Source organism: Anarrhichthys ocellatus, unplaced genomic scaffold (genome assembly GCF_004355925.1).
Source record: "Anarrhichthys ocellatus isolate YVR2014 unplaced genomic scaffold, GSC_Weel_1.0 scaffold13, whole genome shotgun sequence".
Taxonomy (NCBI): domain Eukaryota; kingdom Metazoa; phylum Chordata; class Actinopteri; order Perciformes; family Anarhichadidae; genus Anarrhichthys; species Anarrhichthys ocellatus.
Window position 1 is genome coordinate 3,352,599 of NW_022280043.1, and position 18,805 is coordinate 3,371,403.

Below are 18,805 nucleotides of genomic sequence, written 5' to 3' on the forward strand. Positions count from 1 at the left end.
TCCCAATGCAGGTATTATATGATGGAGTATCTTTACCTTTTGGTATCGGATCTCAGTTTTTCCTCCACTATTGACACAAGTTGTCAGATCCACAAGACAAGTCAGTGAACTGCCACTAGATGATGCTGCAGTATCAGACAGTGTGAGGAGGTTTAACTACTACTCATACAAGATCTGTGAATATACATCAAACCCTGATGTAAGATTGAGAATATAATACTTTTCTTTATTAATCACATTTCCTGTTGTGTCACAAAGAACAAACTTTACTTTGAGCCAACAGCTCTTGTTGACGTCCAGAGCAACTGGTGTAACTGGTTTATAGGTGACAGACAGTCAGTTTACTGGAAATAAACATAACATAAACATGTTTTTTCCAGGGCTAGTTCGTAAAAGCAGACCGAGTGACATTTGTTAACGGAATTTGTTTACATGCTTGAACTTTTACGTAGATTAAAGATGCAGCATGTGTAATAAAAATCATCCCACACAAACTCTGTCTCTGATATACAATATTGCAACAGAGGAGAGCTCAACACCTAATAGAATTTGTTTATCCACCACTAGGGGCAGTCACAATTTGTCAGGTTGAAAAATGATTTGACAAATAAGTTTTTATCCACACAGAATTTACTGTCATTTAAATAGTGACACATTTTATTAATTATTAAAAGCAGAATAGATCATTTCAGCTCTTCTTTGACAACATTATAGCTTTTTACAAATGACAGAAGCTGTCTAGTTGTTTCTTTGGAAATAGAAAACACACACAGATCTACAAAATATCAGTAATAAATAAGAGGAAGGTTCCCTCTTCAGCACTGAACTTCAGTTTTGTGCTCTGTTGAATGAAGAAGACGAGACTTTCACATGTAATGAAATAATAGAATGCAATAATGAAAATGGGGGAAAATTACATTTTGGATTATAAATTACAATATAAATTTTTCAAAATTATACAATTTATTTTTCTTTCTTTCCCTTAGACTGTTCCAAGGGCGAAGCTGTGGTGGATGTTATCGACACCCCGGACGCTTCAAATGTTTGCTTCACTTCGTCACAGTTATACAGCAGTTCGACAGTTTCCAGAAGATTCCTTCCCTCCCTGAGCACGATGTCAGAGCAATATGTCCTCCGTGTGAATATGTTGAATCGACTAAAGCACTAAAGAACCTAAAGGTTTACTGTCTTGTAAGTCTCTCTTTTCTCAAATTGTAACAGTAATTTCTATTCATTTCTATTGATGCACTTTCTGGTTCATGTGGTTAATTAATTAATACATTTTGAAAGGCACTTTGAATTGTCTTTGTTTATAGTATGTCATATTAAATAAAAAACTTGCCTCGCAATGTCTTGCAGCCCTGCCCTGTCATGTCATTCTTGTTAGTCGTTGTATAAATTATTACCTAGCTAGGTCGATGAACAAGTTAATCCAAAGTATCCCGTGTTATTCAGGAGAACTGCAGCCTGTTCCTGGAAATACTGAAGGGGAGGGGGAGCTTTGTGCTGCTTTAAAGAAGTGCTGCCATTTCTTGTAAATGCTCAGAAAGTGGCGACCATTTGAGTACAGATAACGCAGGAACTTACCGGAAAGTACAGCTGGGCCTGATACAGAAGTCAGATAAACAGGGGACACACTTTTAGACTGAATCAACCTTTTTTGGAAGGCTGAATTCAAACACAAAATACAAGTCAAACAACAGCGGGAACTTGCACAGGAAAGTTATTTATTGGGTTTTCCCTCTGCCAACCCTACACATATATACTCGCCTGCTTTCCCTGTTCTGGTTGCCATATTGTCTTTGTCCTAAACCGTGTGTCATCGTCTTCCAGCATTTTTCCCTCGTGTCAATTTCTATGGTTTGTTACTTTACCGTGTTCTCGGTTTTCGGAGTTTTGCCTGCTACTTGTCGTTTTTGTTTACCTTTACGAACTGACTTCCTGTGTTTGGACCGCATGGAGCCTCGTAAAAGACTTTGTCCAGTGTTTGTGTCTGCTCTTGAGGCTCTGCTCTGCCCCACAACCGTGACAGTTATAGGAAACGATGTGATGTATAAGCCAGCATGTGGTCATCAAGAAACACTTTTCTCCACACAAGTCCCATATTTATCTGGGATATAATCATGACTGTATGCATGTTAAAGTTAAATTATTTTCTTTTTTCTCAATCTTCATGGATGGTTTTTGCAAAGGGATCGAGGTTTAAAACATTGAAAGTACTCTTTAAAATGTATACTACACTAAAGCTCTGGTAATAACTGAATGTATTATGTGACAAAGCTTGTGAGATTGTTTAAGCTAATAGTAATACTATCTTGATTAATTAATCTAGAATAACTAATGTATCTTGCTTTCTTTGTTAAAACAAGACTAGGTATACTCCAACATGATTAAAGACTATATTGTATTTAGCATATATTCTCATCTAATAAAAATCCTTCCATAACCGAAACCTCCATAAAAAGCTTTAGTTTCCCTTTTCATTTGTGGGCGTGGTTTAGTACATGGTTTAGTAACGGTTGTTCCAACAGATCTGCACGAGAGACACTCTGAACTGCCTGAACTTCAGCTGCAGTATCGACTCCACTCTTTAACACAAACATGGCCAGCAACTTAGGTAAGTCGGAAACTGTATCTATGTTTTTAAAGTAAATTATTGTTCGGTGATATAGCAGTGCTCACTGCTGAATCTAATTTCATGAAATGTTCCTCTGTACCTCCTATAACAGGGGTCACCAACCTTTTTTAAACTGAGAGCTACTTCAAGGGTACCGAGTAGTACGAAGGGCTACTTATTTGACACAAACTTCCTGAATAACAAAGTTGCACAGATCACCTTAATAATAATAATAATAATATATGTGAAGAGACAGTTTGATCACACGTCAGTTAATTATTCCTCACAATAATTATTAAGAATGATTTCCACAACAATGATGGTATAGCTACACATACATATTTAAACATGCAACTTTTATTTCTGTTAATCTGTTTCAACATTTGAAAGTCAGAGGTATCACATCTCTGATATTTTTGTATCACATGATTAAAGCCGGTTACTTTTGCACATAGCGCCTGCTGGTGAATGATGCAGTGGTAATGTAGACATTTTGCGAAGTCTGGGTCACCTTTGCATTGCGCAATGAAGCCTGCATGCCGGCCCGTCATCGCGGAAGCCCCGTCTGTTGTCACCGACACCAGCTTTTCCAATGCTACCTTTTTCTCCACGACGAAACTAGTAAAAAGTCTCGTCTATAGCCGAGCGAGGGATCCAACCCTCCGAGTCGCGCGAGCGTCTTCGGGCGCCCGCGTTCACACCTCTAGTCTGGGCCTTTTCGATCGGATTGCCCCGCGGCCTGTTCCGAGGATTTACGGACCCGACGACGGGGTGCGCTCGCGGGGCGCGTCTTGCACCAACGGGAAGCGCCCGTCATTCGGAACCTGAAAACCTAGTGCGGTGCGGCGGCCTCGTCCTGGGTATCCGCCGTGCGCCTCCGGGTACCCAACTCTCTTATGACAAGAAATATTGTCATTTTAAAATCTACACTAATGCAAGCGTTTTTGATTAAAAAAGAACAGACACTACAATTTTAGACGGACCTCCATGGTGACTAGTGCTATTTTTAGAACATGCCTTGCGGGAGACTCACGTGGTCCCTGCGGGAGACTCACGTGGTCCCTGCGGGAGACTCACGTGGTTCCTGCGGGCGACAGGGTGCCCGCGGGTACCGTGTGGGCTACCTCTGTCCTATAAACTAATACTGTATCAGACTTACTGGGTAGAACTGTAAATACATTTAGTTTTTCTGACTTTAGTACCAAGAATGTAACTTGATTTGAATTCTGGAATTCTTCTTTTCCCTTAAAATCATGATTTCTTCATCACTAGAAAAAAAAATAATTATCCATAGTTAAGTCAGACGAATGCAGTTTTTGTTCTTTGGAATCTGAGTAAAAAGTTAATTTGTTCTGTTTTTGTTATTGTATTATTTGGTAGGGAGGTTGAATTGTCTTTTGGAGGGAGGTCCAGTTGAACCTTTTCTTTGATTTATTAAGTGATGTGACTGACAAACAATTTTTTTACAAAAAAAATATTTTTTAAATCTGAGACACCTTCAAAGGAATGCGTCAGTCTGGATAGGCGGACATGTTTCCACCTTGCTGTTCCACTTTCAGCTGACAGAGGGGGTAGTTTAATTTAAAGACCTGCTGTCTTTTCCTGTAAGTGGTGAAATGAACAGTATGGAAGCCACATTAGATGATGGAGCGAAAGCCAGAAGAGAACATTTATTTGTCTCAAATGAAAGTCTGCAACAAATGTTGTAAATTGGAACCTCCAACAAACTCCTTTATTGACTCTGTCAAAGCAGCAGAATGGATGTTTCTGTTCTCATATGTACAAGTTGCATTGAGTACAACGTATGTACAACCTGAGTCTTATTCAGTGTCACTCATTCTTCTACACAGGAAGCAGCAGAACAAATGATGGGGAGCTGAGGATAGTGATGGTGGGGAAGACTGGGAATGGGAAGAGTGCCTCTGGAAACACCATTCTGGGACAAAAGCGCTTTATATCAAAGTGCAGTGGCGAATCTATGACTCTCAAATGTTCCAAGGGCAAAGCTGTGGTGGATGGGCAACAGGTTGCTGTTATCGACACCCCGGGCCTCTTTGACACCAGGTTTGACAAGGAGAAAACAACTAAAGATCTCATCCACTGCATCACTTCTGCTTCTCCTGGACCCCATGTGTTCCTGGTAGTCATCGGGGTGGGCAGATACACTGCAGAGGAAAAGGAGACAGTGCAGAGAATTCAAGAAATCTTTGGCCAGGCTGCAGCCAAATACAGCATGGTGCTCTTTACTCAGGGTGACCGTCTTAAAGACACATCTATTGAGGAGTTCTTGGACGGTTGCTCAGACCTGCTGGAACTTGTGGACAGATGTAATGGCCAGTACCATGTCTTCAATAATGAGAATCCAAAGGATCGCTCTCAGGTCACTGTGCTGCTCCAGAAGATCAGAGATGTAGTCCGGAAGAATGGAGGAAGCCACTACACCAACGAGATGTTCATTGAGGCAGAAAGGGCAATCAAAGAGGAGACACAACGCATCCTGAAAGAGAAAGAAGAGCAAATACACAAAGAGAATGAGGAACTGGAGAGGAAACTACGGGAAAAATATGAAAAAAAGAATGAAGAGGCTGAGAGAGAGAGGAAAGAAAGAGAGAAGGAAATGAAGAGGAGGGATGAGGACAGAGAGAGGGAGAGAGAGAAGGAGAGGAAAGAGAGAGAGCAGGAGAGGAAGAGGGAGCGGGAGCGGAGTGCTGAGCAGAGAGAGGGGGAGGGGAAAGAGAGAAGGGAAGAAATGAAGAGGGAGAGCCAGAGGATGTATGAGGAGAGGGAGAGGGAGAGCCAGAGGATGTATGAGGACAGAGAGAGGGAGAGGCAGAGGATGTATGAGGACAGACAGAACAAAGAGAGAGAAGCAGAGAGAATGAGAGATAGAGAGGAGAAAGAAAACAGGATAAAACAGCTAGACAGAGAACTGAGAGAAGAAAGAGAAAGGGTGCGTGTAAAGCATGAAGCAGAGGCCAGAGTGATAGCTGAGGAGAGTAACTCAGTTGTTTGTACGATAGCTAATGGAGCCAAAAAAATTTGGAGGTGGTGTTGGTCTAAATTTCAGTAGTAACCCTCCAGAACACATACAGGAACATATGAAACAAAAATGATTTCATCCACAGAACTATAATACATTTCCCTTTTTTAATTATCAGAATGACTAATAATGAAGCTAATATTATTTATCTAAGTAGAGCTAGAGACTATTGGTAGTCAGGCTAAGTCATGCATGATTTTGTTGAATGTGGTCTTAGGAGGTATTCAGTGTGTATCTTTTCATAGTAATAAATGTACGCATATCATTAACATTCATTTAAAAGATCATATCAAAACTGAAGTAACAGTCAAAGCATTCTTTTCACAAGTTATGTAAAGCTGTATGCTAAAATTATCTAGTAATAAACATGTGATATTAAGACCAGACCTTTTTCAAAGTCATGATTAACTGTTCAACCAAGAGTTCAAAGGTCACAAGTCTTCATCTAAACCTTGACACGTATATGAAAAAGTTCTTTACACACACATATTTGTGTGTTTTAAAGTTGCTCTGGATATCACCTGGATCAAACAGGATCAATAAGATGATCAGGAAGGCTGGATCAGTGATTGGCCTAACCCCAGAGGTCACTGTAGAAAAGCGAACAAGGGCCAAGTTAAAAACAGTTGTTTATTTTGAAGACCATCCACTACACGGTGTCTTTAATGGACTCCGAAGCTCATTTATGAGAGACTCAGGATGCCTCAGTGTTCTACTGAACGACTAAGAAGGTCTTTCGTTCCAGCAGCAGTTCGATTTTTTAATGAACACCTTTAGATGTTTTGAAGTAATGTTGAAGTACAAGACTGTAAAAAAGTCATTAGAATGACTACACGACAAAATGCAACATGGAAATTGATAATTCTGATTTCATGAAAACTGAAAAAAATGCTGATTGTGGTTTATGTACATTTGAATTGATTGTTTTATCGTTTAATCGAAGAAACTAACATACAGAAATACCATGTTTATTCGTTTTTTGTTTTATATAATGCATAGACTGTATAAGGAGATGCAGAGTAAACGTGTTCATCCTTTCTACCAGTAGATGGCAGTATACGTGTATTTAAACCATAGATTTAGTTATATTTACCTGTGTCTTTGTTAATTATCTAGGTCAGGTCTAGGACATTAACATAAATCCAACATATTGTAGCGAATGGATAAATGGAGGCAGAAGATGTTATTTTTCAGTCAGAAATGCACACATGAATCTGCCCATTATTTTAATAGTTCAGTATTGTATGCAAGATAACAGGTATGTTTATGCATGGCAGTGTCATTAATAAGCCATCACTCATTTTCGTTTCCACATTTATGTTTAAAATGAAAACATCAATTTGAATAGCTTGTATGCATGATTATCATGCAATTGACAGACAATGTTGATATTGGCATTGGTATCAGCTGACAAGCTATGTTTATAAATGGCAGTGGCACGGCCACCCTACTCACTGTACCTTGCACATGTTTAAAATGAAAACATGAATATATGAACCTGTGTATTATTTGAAAAGCTTAGTATTGAATGCACAATAAAGAGGTATGCTTATACATGGCACTAGGCCCAGTTTAATATAAAGCACAATTTTATACAATATATATAGTCGGGGGTCCCTGCTCCATCTCTCTATCAGTTTGGGGGTCTTTGGCCTGAAAAACGTTGAAGACCCCTACTTTAGACGTTTATTTTTTGCATCGCTGTCAACACTGGCACAAAGGGACTGAGCGTTTCCATATATATATATATATACATATATATATATATATATGTATATATATATATATATATATATATGTGTGTGTGTTGTTGTGGAAAGTGTTGCCGGGATACAGGCGAGGAGAGAGTGCAGACATAAACACCGGAGAGGCTCCATGTTGAGTTTGTCATCATGAAGCCATAGCTCAGTCCACTCTGACACTGTTCTCCGTTTGGCTTTTGTAAGCTGCAGCAGACCGTTCGATGACTCATCTCAAACACCGCACACAGTTACTCACAAACACGGCACATTGACAGGAAAGGATGCACGTTCATGGCAGCACATGTGACAGCCACATTCAGCATTCACATGTATGCGTCGTTTTCTTTTTGTGTGTTGCGGCCCCTTTGTGCTGCATAAAAGCCCACAATCACGCCAATTCATCCTTTCAGCACTGCTAACAATCTGCGGCCCGTCTGCCACTGTCGAAGAGATGACTCAGAGCATCACTCTCTGCAGTACCGTGGCTGCTCAACGACAGACTGGCAGGGCGGGAGGAAGAAAAAGACTAATTCAACAGTACTGACTATAAGCACAGAGTAAATGTTAGTGAGAAATATGATCAGAGAGAAAGTTATTTGGTACGAGCTGAGGTGTGAGTGCACGTCTTCGATCACCTGCTGCACCACGCGTCTGCTCTGTCATACACTGTACACACATGTACTGCACACATATACGGTACACACGTGCTGCAGTGCACACATATACTACACACGTGTGCTGCAGTGCACACACACCCACACAGACAGAAACACACATTGATAACGTGAAAACCAAAGTGGTTCCCAGTTTCTTTGTTTATTGGGAAACAGCAGTGCAGCTCCTCACAAAACACTGTCGTTATTGTTAATTACACACAGTAATTACACAGTTTCTTAAAGTTAAAGATATTTTCAGCTGTAACACAACATTCACACGGAAGAGAATTACAACACAAAAGCTCTGGGCCAAAAACGAATTGAATTATGTGAGATGATTAAACTGCTAATGAAACAACCTCAGTCTGGGAAAGAACTTCAAATAAAATATGTTAACAAACGTTATATATTCACGATTAGCATGGGGACACCTGACAGTAATTAAGTATGCACAGCACTGATTAAGCAACACTCTCTTCTAAATAAAATAATGTTATGTAAATGTGTATGTGTGTGTGTGTGTGTGTGTGTGCACATCTATCTATGTGAGAACTAATTCAACTTTTAGATCTTGAGAGTGAGGAAACTTGGAAAATCCAGTCCTCACTTCTGCTGTTTGGCTGGTAAAGATTTATATATTTTATTAATTAATTTTTCATTCTATATTTGGCAAGGCAGATGCAGAAACAAAAGACTGTAAATAAGCCAGAGTTAGCCTAGAGAGGTCTTGGTTTAGAGGGTTCAGTTCAGCAAACACAATAATTCAGGTTAGGCATGTAGATGTGACAGATAAAGTCCTCACAAGTATAAAAGTACAAATACGTGTGTGTGTGTGTGTGTCTACATAATGGCGTTCCTCTCTTCTTCTTCATTCAGGTTCGTGTTCTTGCCGCCTTTATTTGCGCGTTTGATCACTATGACGAAAACAATTACTGCAACAAGACAAAAACAAAATGGAGTCAGCACCGCCCACACAAAACTAAACGATAACATCGGAATGTACAGTATGAAGGATGCCGGTTCATGTGTGAGTTTTGTTTTTTTCAGGACTTTTATATGACAACTTACTGCAGAATCCCAGAACGCCAGCCAGGATCCCGATGGTGGGTCCTATCCCATAACTGAGGTTACGCTCCTCGTGTGCGATGTAGCAGTAGCCCAGCTCTGTGCAGTTACATACTCTCACTGGTACAGAGGGGAGAGAGCAACACACACGTCATCAAACTTTTATAAGAGACAGACGAAGAGCGTGTAAGTTAACCATCAACAACCGATCTCTTATCACAGCCCTTGAAATTCAGTCTTTTCCTGCTAAAATATGCAGGCTCTAAAACACGAGCGCGTGTGTTCTTTCTGAAGACATAACATTTTAAAATGGTCATCAAAAATAATCTGATGCTTAAAAAAAGAAACAAAATAGCTCAGTCATTTCCTAAAACAGCTGGCCACTGTGTTTTTTAGCAAATTAAATTGGAGAAAATAACACATTTGTTGGGGACTATTTTCAGCGGTGGATTAATATACACATTGTGCCCCAGTGAGTATTTACAGCAACACGGTGAGGAATGGGATTGGAATAAATGCCAGTTGACGGTGATGACGATATATGTCACACATTGAAACAATGTGGCTCATTGATGGGGTTTTAATTGTTTTCTTTGGACAAAAATTGGTTCTCTGGTATAAACTATACAGTATCAGGCTTTGGCTACAAAGACAACACTTCAGATCAATTCATTGCTGTTTTTTGTCTTTTCTTGGTATTGGTCACCAGATTTCCCCTTTAAGCTTAACTTAAAGAATGAACTCACCCGCAAACGACTGTGTGACTCCTATGCCTGCATTGTCTTTAATGTTAATGGGGATTGTGAAGGTTTTATCTTCAGTTGGGGATTTCCTCAGGGTCAGTTTCGCCGTTGTACCTGCATGACGTGTAAAAGGAGATAATAACAAAGTGATTATTTAAAAATACAGCTCAGTTTTATACCGTCACTTCAGTAGCAGCTACAGTTTGTTAGTGTACCGTCAACACTTTTCAGTTCCCAGTTGGGAGATTTCTTGCCGTGGGCGAAAGCGAAGGTGAAGGGCTGGGAGAAGGGGGCGCTGTCCGCGTCTTGGGCCTTGATGATGACAGGTTCAGGTTTCTTCACACAGATGAAGGCCTGCGTCTCCATCAGTTTGGGAACGTTGTCGTTCACGTCCAGCAGCCTCACGGAAACGACGCGCTCGGACGACTTCACCGGATTGTCTTCAGAGAGAAATCAGAAAGTATGAAAACGCCTCGCTGATTCAACAGTTTGTTGAGTAACAATAAACAATGGTCAGATTTAAAATGTCGTGTACATAAACAAATATAAACTAAACACTTTAATGTGTTTAAATCCACTTCTGTACCAACAGTGCTTTGTATGAATAGAAATATTCCTAATTTCAGACAGGACAGCACAAATCCTAAAAAGTAAAACTGTAAGGCCGTCATACAAACAACACAAAAAACCCTCTAATAAGTTATGATGAGAGTCTAATATCTCACCCTTCTCAAACGCAGTGACAGTGACTTCAAAAGACTCCAGGGTTTCTCTGTCCAACTTGTCTTTGGTCTTGATCTCTCCCGTGGCAGCATTGATCTCCAGCCAGCCGCGAGTGTCACCGTCCATCTTAAAACTGAACAACACACCAGCAATCACACACACACACACACACACACACACATACACACACACACACACACACACACACACACACACACACACACACACACACAGAGCAGATATTAGAAATCATCCATGACACACCAGGCTCTGAACTGAGGCCCGGGGGGATAACGGTCGTCAAAACAAATCAATAGTCTGTTTTGGGTACATGTGATAGTCCTAACAGTAGCAGTAACGTTACAAACAAAGCCAGAGCTGATAGCGGAACAATTCCTGAGCTATGAAATCTATTCAGATGTGTGTTTGTGTTCAGTCTTCTATCATAGAGTACAAAGTGGCCTTAGATGAACTGCACCTTTAAGTTGCTTTAAGGTGTTATTCTATATTTCTACTGTTGTCAACAAATCCCACGAAAAGACCAAAACCAACAACATATCAGTCTGTCTTCAACTTTCCAACTCCCTAACCCTGTCTGTGGCTCTGAGCTGAAGGCCTACATCTTTAACAGTGGGATACCATTGTGTTTGATTAAAGGAAGATATATCAGGCTTTGCGTACACAGACAATACATGCTGGAAGGATCGATTCATTATTTGTTTTGGTCTTTTCATGTGATTTGGGTTTTATTTGCTTACTTTTGCCTGTGTCGTCTTATTTCTGTGTGTGTACCTGATCTCTTTGCCCTCTGGATCCTTTGCCTCCACCGTGAGCAGCACTGATCCCTTGGTGGTGTTTTCAGGCACATTCACGTCCAGGATGTCCAGGCTGAACTCCGGAGCCTCGTCGACGTCAGTGAGAGACACAGAGACGAAGGCTGTGGATTCGCTGCCGTACTCCAGACCCTTCAGCAGCGGCTCCGGGTTACGAGCATCAACCTGGAGCTGGTAGGTGGCAGAGGACTCAAAGTCCAGAGGCTGTTAGGAGACAAGCAGGCTGGTTAGAAGAAGCGTTAAAGGGACGTTGAATGTACATCAAAGTCAATGAGTAATATCTGTATGTCTGTGTGGGAGATGCAGAGAATGGAGAGAAGGCACCTTAACTACGACCAGATGGCCGACGCCTTTGCCGTCGGTTTCCACAGCGAAAACTCCATCGTCGTCGCCAGCAGTGATTTGGAACTTGATGAGGGAGCTGCCGCTGTCTGGGTCATCGGCGTCTGTTGCATTGATGGTCAGCACTGTGTGTCCCACAGGAGTGTCCTCCGCTAGAGTGTGACTGCCATACTGCACACAGACACGGAAACATGAGGAAAATCAGCCAAACGGCATGAGAAATCAGAGGCAGGAAGTGGTTCCCGTACTTACGTCGCTCTTCTCGAACAGAGGCAGCTTGTTGTTGACGTCGATGACCTTGATGACGACCTTACATTCTGTGCTGAAAACTGCGACACAAAAGGTATTCGGAGTTCAAACAGATTCACCTCTATTTACAGGTGTGCTGCGTCATACGGTTAGCGTGTTACCTGGGTCGGTGACTCTGACGTTGAGGTTATACACCTGCTGGTCTCTTCGCTGCAGCGAGTGTAATGCCTGGATTGTTCCAGAAACAGTGTCGATGGAGAAGGCGTTGGGGGAGGTGGGTGGATTTTGGGACAGGATGGTGTAAGTCAGCTGAGCGTTCAGTGTCCCCTCTTGATCGTCATCATGGGCCAACAGCTGTCCAATCAGGCTGCCTGGAACCACAAGTGTTATAAGAGTAACTTAAGGGATCTTCAGAGGTCTCTGAGGCAGTGAGAGTAAATCCTACTGTAGATGACTGCGGCGCTGAATCAGAGGTGAGTACACACATGTTGAGACATGTTCCACAGTGATTGTGCAAAATAGCAATAATAGCAACATGTATAATTTAGATTTTGCTTTCCATGCATCTTTCACTGGCTGCACTTGTCATTGTGGCACTAAATTCTCTGTATATTATCATTTCATCAATTCCCTCTTATTTAAGTATACATATGTTTAATCACGTAATCACTGGAGAGCTGCTCTTAAAGGTTTGCATGACACTTCACTTTACGTACAGGTAAGTCACGTGCAGTGCATAGTACCTTTACTGTACTTAAGTACAATTTTGAGGTACTTTTTACTTTACTTGAGCATTAGCATTTTATGCTACTTTATACTTCTACGTCACTACATTTTGAAAGGCAAATATTGTACTTTTCACGCCCCTAAAGTTATCTGACAGTTTTAGTTACTTGTTACTTTGCAGATTCAAAACATGAATACAAAATATAATCAACTAATAAATTACTACGTATTATTATATTAAGTAGTTATAATTTGCCCTACCGTTACCAGCTGCAACATTAAAGTAATTCTTATGCATCTATAGTTATAAAACAGTAATATAACATAACTTTTTCAACAAATGAGTACTTCTCTCTTTTCACTCCTAACATCCATCTTTGGAGCGATCTTAAGTCTAAATCTCTGATAAATATGGACCCACAGAAAACACAGAAAACAGAAGAAACAATGGAGAGATCAAATTCAGAAGAAGAGAATAGAACTTTAAGAAGAATGTTGGCTGACTGAGGCATCATCCTAACTTCCAAGCACATGTAACAAGCTTTACGCCATGGAGGTGTTATGTAATAATCACACACACATCATACCTGCAGGCTCGTCCTCCTGCACCTCAAACACACTCTCCTCATTTGCACACACTGGTGCGTTGTCGTTCACATCCTCCACCAAGACTTGAATCTCCATGGGTGGATCCACCTGGTTTTGCTTGCTATCTACTGCAAACACCACCACGAGGTACTGAAACACAACCAACACAAGTACAAGAGTAATCCCTAGAAGTAGGTTGTTGTTTTTATATGGGATAAAAGAGATATATTCAGCAAACCAAGCATGTATTGTGTACCATGTCTTTGTCTTCTCTGTCCAGCTCCTCTGTCAGATGTATTTCTCCATCTTCTGTGATCTGGAAGGGGAATTTCAGCGCTCGTTCTTTCTGCACTATCATGTACATGGCGTTGGGCTCATTAGACTGGACCTGGATCCAAAAAGTGAGGAAAGAGGCCAGAGTAGGAAGGTTATTTACTGGATACGGAGTAGGTAAAGTGAGTGTGTGTACTTTAACGTGTCTGCATTTGTGAGATTTGAGCAGAGTTGACATCACGCCACACCTTTGCGATGACCAGAGGGTAAGTTTCCTTTAAGTGCTCTTTAACAATTATAGGTCCAGGATTGACCCACAGGTTTTGCTGCACGACAATCTGCACTCTGGTGTTTCCAATCAGCGCGTTCTGCGACGCCCCTCCCAGGTCCTGCACGCGCACAGTCAGGGTGTAGTCTGGGTCCTCCAGGGGGTCCACGTTTCTCCTCCTCATTTCTGACACCACAGAGAAAAAACTAAGTTGCAATTTGAGCAATTGTACAGGCAAGAAAAAGAAAAAGGTTGGAGGGTTGAACGTTAATAAAGTAATCAGTAGATCTCTAATTTTGGAAAACTGAGACATGGTGGCTTAACCACTCTCCTCGGCTGAACTCATCAACTCAACACCCAAAACGTCACACTAGCACTAATCACTGGACAGTCGTTTCTTCATTACAGTCTGTGTTTATCTACATTGATATACTCTTACAAGCAAGTCAAGGTCCCTCATGACTTTTAAGATTTTAGAAAAATACGTGTCAAAATAAACAAAAGTATGTGTATGCAGTTCACTCTGCAGATTAGAGGCTCTCAATTTATATGGTGATATTCCATCTAGTTCTGCTGCATACAAACCTGCTCTCTCCACACAGGTGAAGAAGGGGTTTTCTTCAATGGGGATCGTCTGCACTGGACAGTAGTCGACAAACTTTGTCCTCAGAGCATCAATGCTCTGGTCTTCTCCTCTGCCATACTGGATGCCTATTCTGGCTTTAAGCATCTGTGTCCCTGTTGAAGAACACACATGTTGTTCAGTAGGATGTCAAACAGCTCACAGATGTAAACAGGCATCTTCAAACACAGTCTCATTTTGCTCACACACACTCAAAGTAATCAGTGATCAGCATCACCCGACACATTTAGGCAATCTGCCTCCACTCAGCGTTAATCTTGAGCACACAAGATGAGCCGTGTAATCTGGATTTACAGTGGCACTATACGGCCAGATTACAGATTATAAACATTCCCACAGACGGTGCACCTATAGTTCTGACTCCTATCACCTTTTTCTGTGGTGGAGATCTCTCCCGTGTTAGGGTCGATCTGGAACAGAGGGATGTTGTGTTTGTTGGGGATCTGGCTGACCAGGCTGTAGCTCAGATGAGCGTTGGGAGTCTCGGGGTCGTCCTTATCCAACGCAAACACGCGAGTAAATGGGATACCTTGAATAACAAAGAACACTGATGTTAAAGTCTCAGCACAGTGAGAAGACAGCCTGAGTATGATAACACATACCTTACAGGTGTTTCCTCTCCTCTTATTTAAGTATTCATAATACACACCTGCCGGATTGTTTTCTCTGACCACAGCTGTGTATGCGCTCTGGTTGAAGAACGGAGCGTTGTTGTTGACGTCCAACACATTTATGGTCACATAAATGGGGCCATCCACAACTTCATCATCTGCCAGCGCCTCCACCTGGATACAAACACAAGTAAATACATATTTTAATGCTGCTATATTGCTAAAGGTTGATTTTCCGTGTGTTAATAAGAAGAGAGAGGACAACCTTACCATTATCAGGTAATGGTTCTCTCGAGACCAGTCCAGAGGCTTCTCCAGGTACAGCCACCCGTCCTTTGAAATCTTAATGTATTCCTTTCCTTCTCCACTCAACCTTAAACTATTAACTGCTGGATGGGTCACCTGAAACTATAGAGAGAAAGATGGGGAGGAGGGTAGACATATGAAGAGACAATTACAGATAATCTAAAGCCTTTTTTTACACCACATTTCTTCACAGACAAAAATAAACAAAATAAACTAGTTCAGTGGTTCTCAATCTAAGGGTCGGCCCCCTCCAAAAGGGTCACAAAATAAATCTGAGGGGTCGTGAGATACTTATAGAAAATCAAAGCTCTGCTGCACACAATTGTATTATTTTTTCAAACTTTTCTGTCTAAATATTGAAGAATGTTTCCTCTGGGATTCAAACAATAATCAATAATGAAACCATGTGACCAACCATGTGAGAAATCACTCTTTGGTGAAACTGCTAACAACTCATAGAAACTGAAACATGTGACCTCGAGTACGGCCTCAAAATTTGAAAAGAAACTATAGCTGTCCGACTAATATAGTGGAGTAAAAGCTACACTATTTCTCATTGAAATGTAATAAAGCAGAAGTGTAAAGTAGCCAAAATGGAAATAAGTACAATTACCTCCAAATTGTATTCAAATGCAATACTTTAGTATTAGTACAATAGTTATTTTCCACCACCGCTGGCGTGCGTGTAATACCTGATATATGGGATATGGCACTGGTGTCCCTTCTGGCACATCCAGCTCTGTGTTCTCGAAGGGGCCCTTCTTCTCCTCCAGGTCCTTCCCAGCAGCCTATCAGAGGAACAGGTCAAAGCTCATTGAATATAGTACAGGCTGAGGTAGAACTGACCCTCTCACACTCACGCCCACATTTGCCCTTTTCACATTGGCTCTGTACTGTAGCTGAATGTAGTCAGGTTTTTACAGCCCAGTTATTTATTGAACCAAAACTGCATGACAAATTGGGAAATCTCACATCCCACTGCATGACAGGGGAGCAAAGTCTACAAAGGCCCACTGCTCAGTTTAGTAACAGTTTGCACTTTATTTTAGTGTTTTAAATAAGTTACAAAAGGTTTTCTTTGTTGCTTCAAATGCCATAAAATAAAGTCTGCATGCATGCACCAAAGGTGTCCCATGAATTGTAATAATAAACACAAGCATCCTTTCACAGGTTGGTGAATTTGTGCATTAACTGAATATGTATGGAAGGACCGGGGAAACAGTTGGCAGTTATGTACTCACAATGCTGAACAGGAGTGGGAGCAACAACAGATGCATCATGGGTGTCATGATCACAGTCTGGGAAGGAAATGTAAGAGGAGGAGGAGACGGGGGGGATATGAAAGCAGGAGGTTGAGGAGGCAGAGAGGTGACATAAGAGGAGGATTTAAATGACACGTTTAAATTTTACAAGGCAAAATATTCGCTGTGCTCCGCTGTTAGATTCACATCTCATTCTTGTAGAAATAATTAACCCTGATGTGAATACTTGTTACGTAGTCCATTTGGAAACAATTAACCCCTCTGTGCCTCAGTACGTTACTTTCTCCATTCAGCACGATGAGTTATTGATTCATAAAGACAAAGAAAACCTGTCCTCTGTCCCAGGGTATCCACACATGTACATGCTATCTCTAGGTGTGGCTCCACCGACACAGCCAGGTGAACCTCACACCTCAGCACACATTAGAAACTGAAAGTCAGAGCTTACATGTAACGCCAGACTCGGGTAAATTTTGTCCACAGTGGGCGTCAATATGACGCAGGTACTGAAAGATCAATGAGCAGTGTTTAACCTCAGCGACTTTACAGCAGAGATTAGAATAACACCTCAGCCTTCATCGTGTGTGTGTGTGTACGTGTGGGTGTGGTTATTTTGTTTGAATAAGAATGATAATGAACACATTTACTGTCTCCTTGACATCCAGAAGTTACATAATAGATTAAATGATAATTGTTTGTGTCAAACACAACAGAATCTTCACTGTGTCTCAAAGATGTTGTAAAGTCTTGTATTCAGATGGCAGCTGAATACATGTACAGCACTGTTTGAGTTAACAGTACCGTGACACTGCTTTACATAATAGGAAAAATAAATCCTTTCACGTCAAACAAGACTGTTGTAAATAATACCAGGAGTGTATTGATAAGTGGACAGGTTGAGGATTTGTGGACTAAAGTGATAAGAGTAAAGTCAGCCGCCACCGACTAGTGAAGGTGACATTGAGTCGTGGCTAATGACCTTTTTGTAGCGCAGCACACTTTTAATGTCACTGCCCCGGTACACTCCTTATCCACAGAACACACATTTTACTTCAATTCTAATGAACTAACTATTATTTCTGTCTCCCTGTTGACAAATACCTCAGCTGACTGGCATAGTTTAACTGACACGCCATTGCTATCATCACTAGTTTACAGAGATCCACTTTGATTTAACTCGACTTCCAGAAAGGAAAATATTCTGTGAATTGAATTATTAACCGTATTTGTCCGACAGAGGGTCGATGGACAAAGTGACAAAGCCCTTGTAGGCCCTTTCTTTCTCCTTTTAGCGCAAGGACTCAGTGACCTTTGTCAGTCTTCATGTCAGCTGCTCTGACACCAGATCTAGTCTCCCATACGTGTGATATCCCCCAAAAAGCAAGGCACTGACAACAATCCAGGATGCCAGGACAGGAAGGACAGGTCGGTTGTCAGATATGGCAACACCCGACGCTAAGGCCCTGCCAAAGTCAAGTGAAGATCAGAGCACTTTTAAAACAAACTGAAAGCACCCGACACATCAAACTCAGCCTGTTTAAACCCAACGGAGGCAGTCCAGTTTGTGTCCTGTTCACACGGCAAAATCTACTCCAAAGACTCAACATTTCCAAAGCTGGAAGACAGGAGAGCGAGGAGACTTACCTCACCGGAGAGATTGAGCGAGTCACTCCTCAGGCCTCAGAGTGATCAGAGCAGCCCCATCCTTTTCTGGTCAAACGTTAACCAAGTGCTAACCAGCAATGTTTTATTGGATCTAATGATTGTCTAATCACCCTGCCCTCATGTGGAGCTAGCCAATGGGGGAGTAGCTGACGAGAGAAGACAATAAGAACAGAGCAATTGTACGTACAGTACAGTAAAAGAGGAACCCATTAAAACTTAATATTAGCTGCTGATTTTACATAAATCCTGATATATTGAGTTCTGTTGGTGGGTTATAGTTGCAAAAAACAAAGCGGTTGAAGGAATCTCCCATTAAACAAGTACTTTTACACTGCATGTGTGTGAAATTGTAGACAAAAAGAGAACAGAAAAGGGTGTAATAACGTGGCAAATTTCTCTAGATAACTGCTATTCCGCCTTTAAGTTTATAATTTCCCCTCAGACTTTGACCTC

The 18,805-nt window shown here is 41.3% G+C and overlaps 2 protein-coding genes across 2 annotated transcripts; one reads left to right on the plus strand and one right to left on the minus strand.

The window, feature by feature from the left end:
* The first annotated feature begins 1,092 nt into the window (after positions 1–1,092).
* Positions 1,093–6,792, plus strand: LOC116386653 (GTPase IMAP family member 4-like). Its single transcript, XM_031853056.1, has 4 exons — positions 1,093–1,191; positions 2,532–2,617; positions 4,468–5,422; positions 6,774–6,792. The coding sequence occupies exons 2-4, from the start codon at positions 2,602–2,604 to the stop codon at positions 6,790–6,792; spliced, it is 990 nt and encodes a 329-aa protein (XP_031708916.1). The 5' UTR covers positions 1,093–1,191; positions 2,532–2,601.
* A 1,404-nt stretch (positions 6,793–8,196) lies between these two features.
* cdh17 (cadherin 17, LI cadherin (liver-intestine)) lies at positions 8,197–18,403 on the minus strand. The gene is made up of 19 exons (XM_031853598.1): positions 18,332–18,403; positions 16,667–16,723; positions 16,118–16,213; positions 15,390–15,527; positions 15,158–15,293; positions 14,879–15,037; positions 14,451–14,603; positions 13,846–14,051; positions 13,581–13,712; positions 13,324–13,474; positions 12,172–12,381; positions 12,014–12,090; positions 11,744–11,932; positions 11,379–11,623; positions 10,589–10,719; positions 10,079–10,303; positions 9,867–9,977; positions 9,124–9,240; positions 8,197–8,987 (listed from the first exon to the last, which is right to left on the minus strand). Exons 2-19 carry the CDS (start codon positions 16,712–16,714, stop codon positions 8,896–8,898), a joined length of 2,616 nt encoding a protein of 871 aa, XP_031709458.1. The 5' UTR covers positions 16,715–16,723; positions 18,332–18,403; the 3' UTR covers positions 8,197–8,895.
* Between the last annotated feature and the right edge of the window lie 402 nt (positions 18,404–18,805).

Excerpts from the sequence above, each read along its gene's own strand:
- cdh17 (XM_031853598.1), bottom strand. The coding sequence starts at position 16,714 with ATGACACCCATGATGCATCTGTTGTTGCTCCCACTCCTGTTCAGCATT. Across the intron at positions 13,713-13,845 it reads ACCCTCTGGTCATCGCAAAG|GTCCAGTCTAATGAGCCCAA; the intron begins GTGTGGCGTGAT and ends TTTTGGATCCAG. Across the intron at positions 12,091-12,171 it reads CGTCAGAGTCACCGACCCAG|TTTTCAGCACAGAATGTAAG; the intron begins GTAACACGCTAA and ends TTTGTGTCGCAG.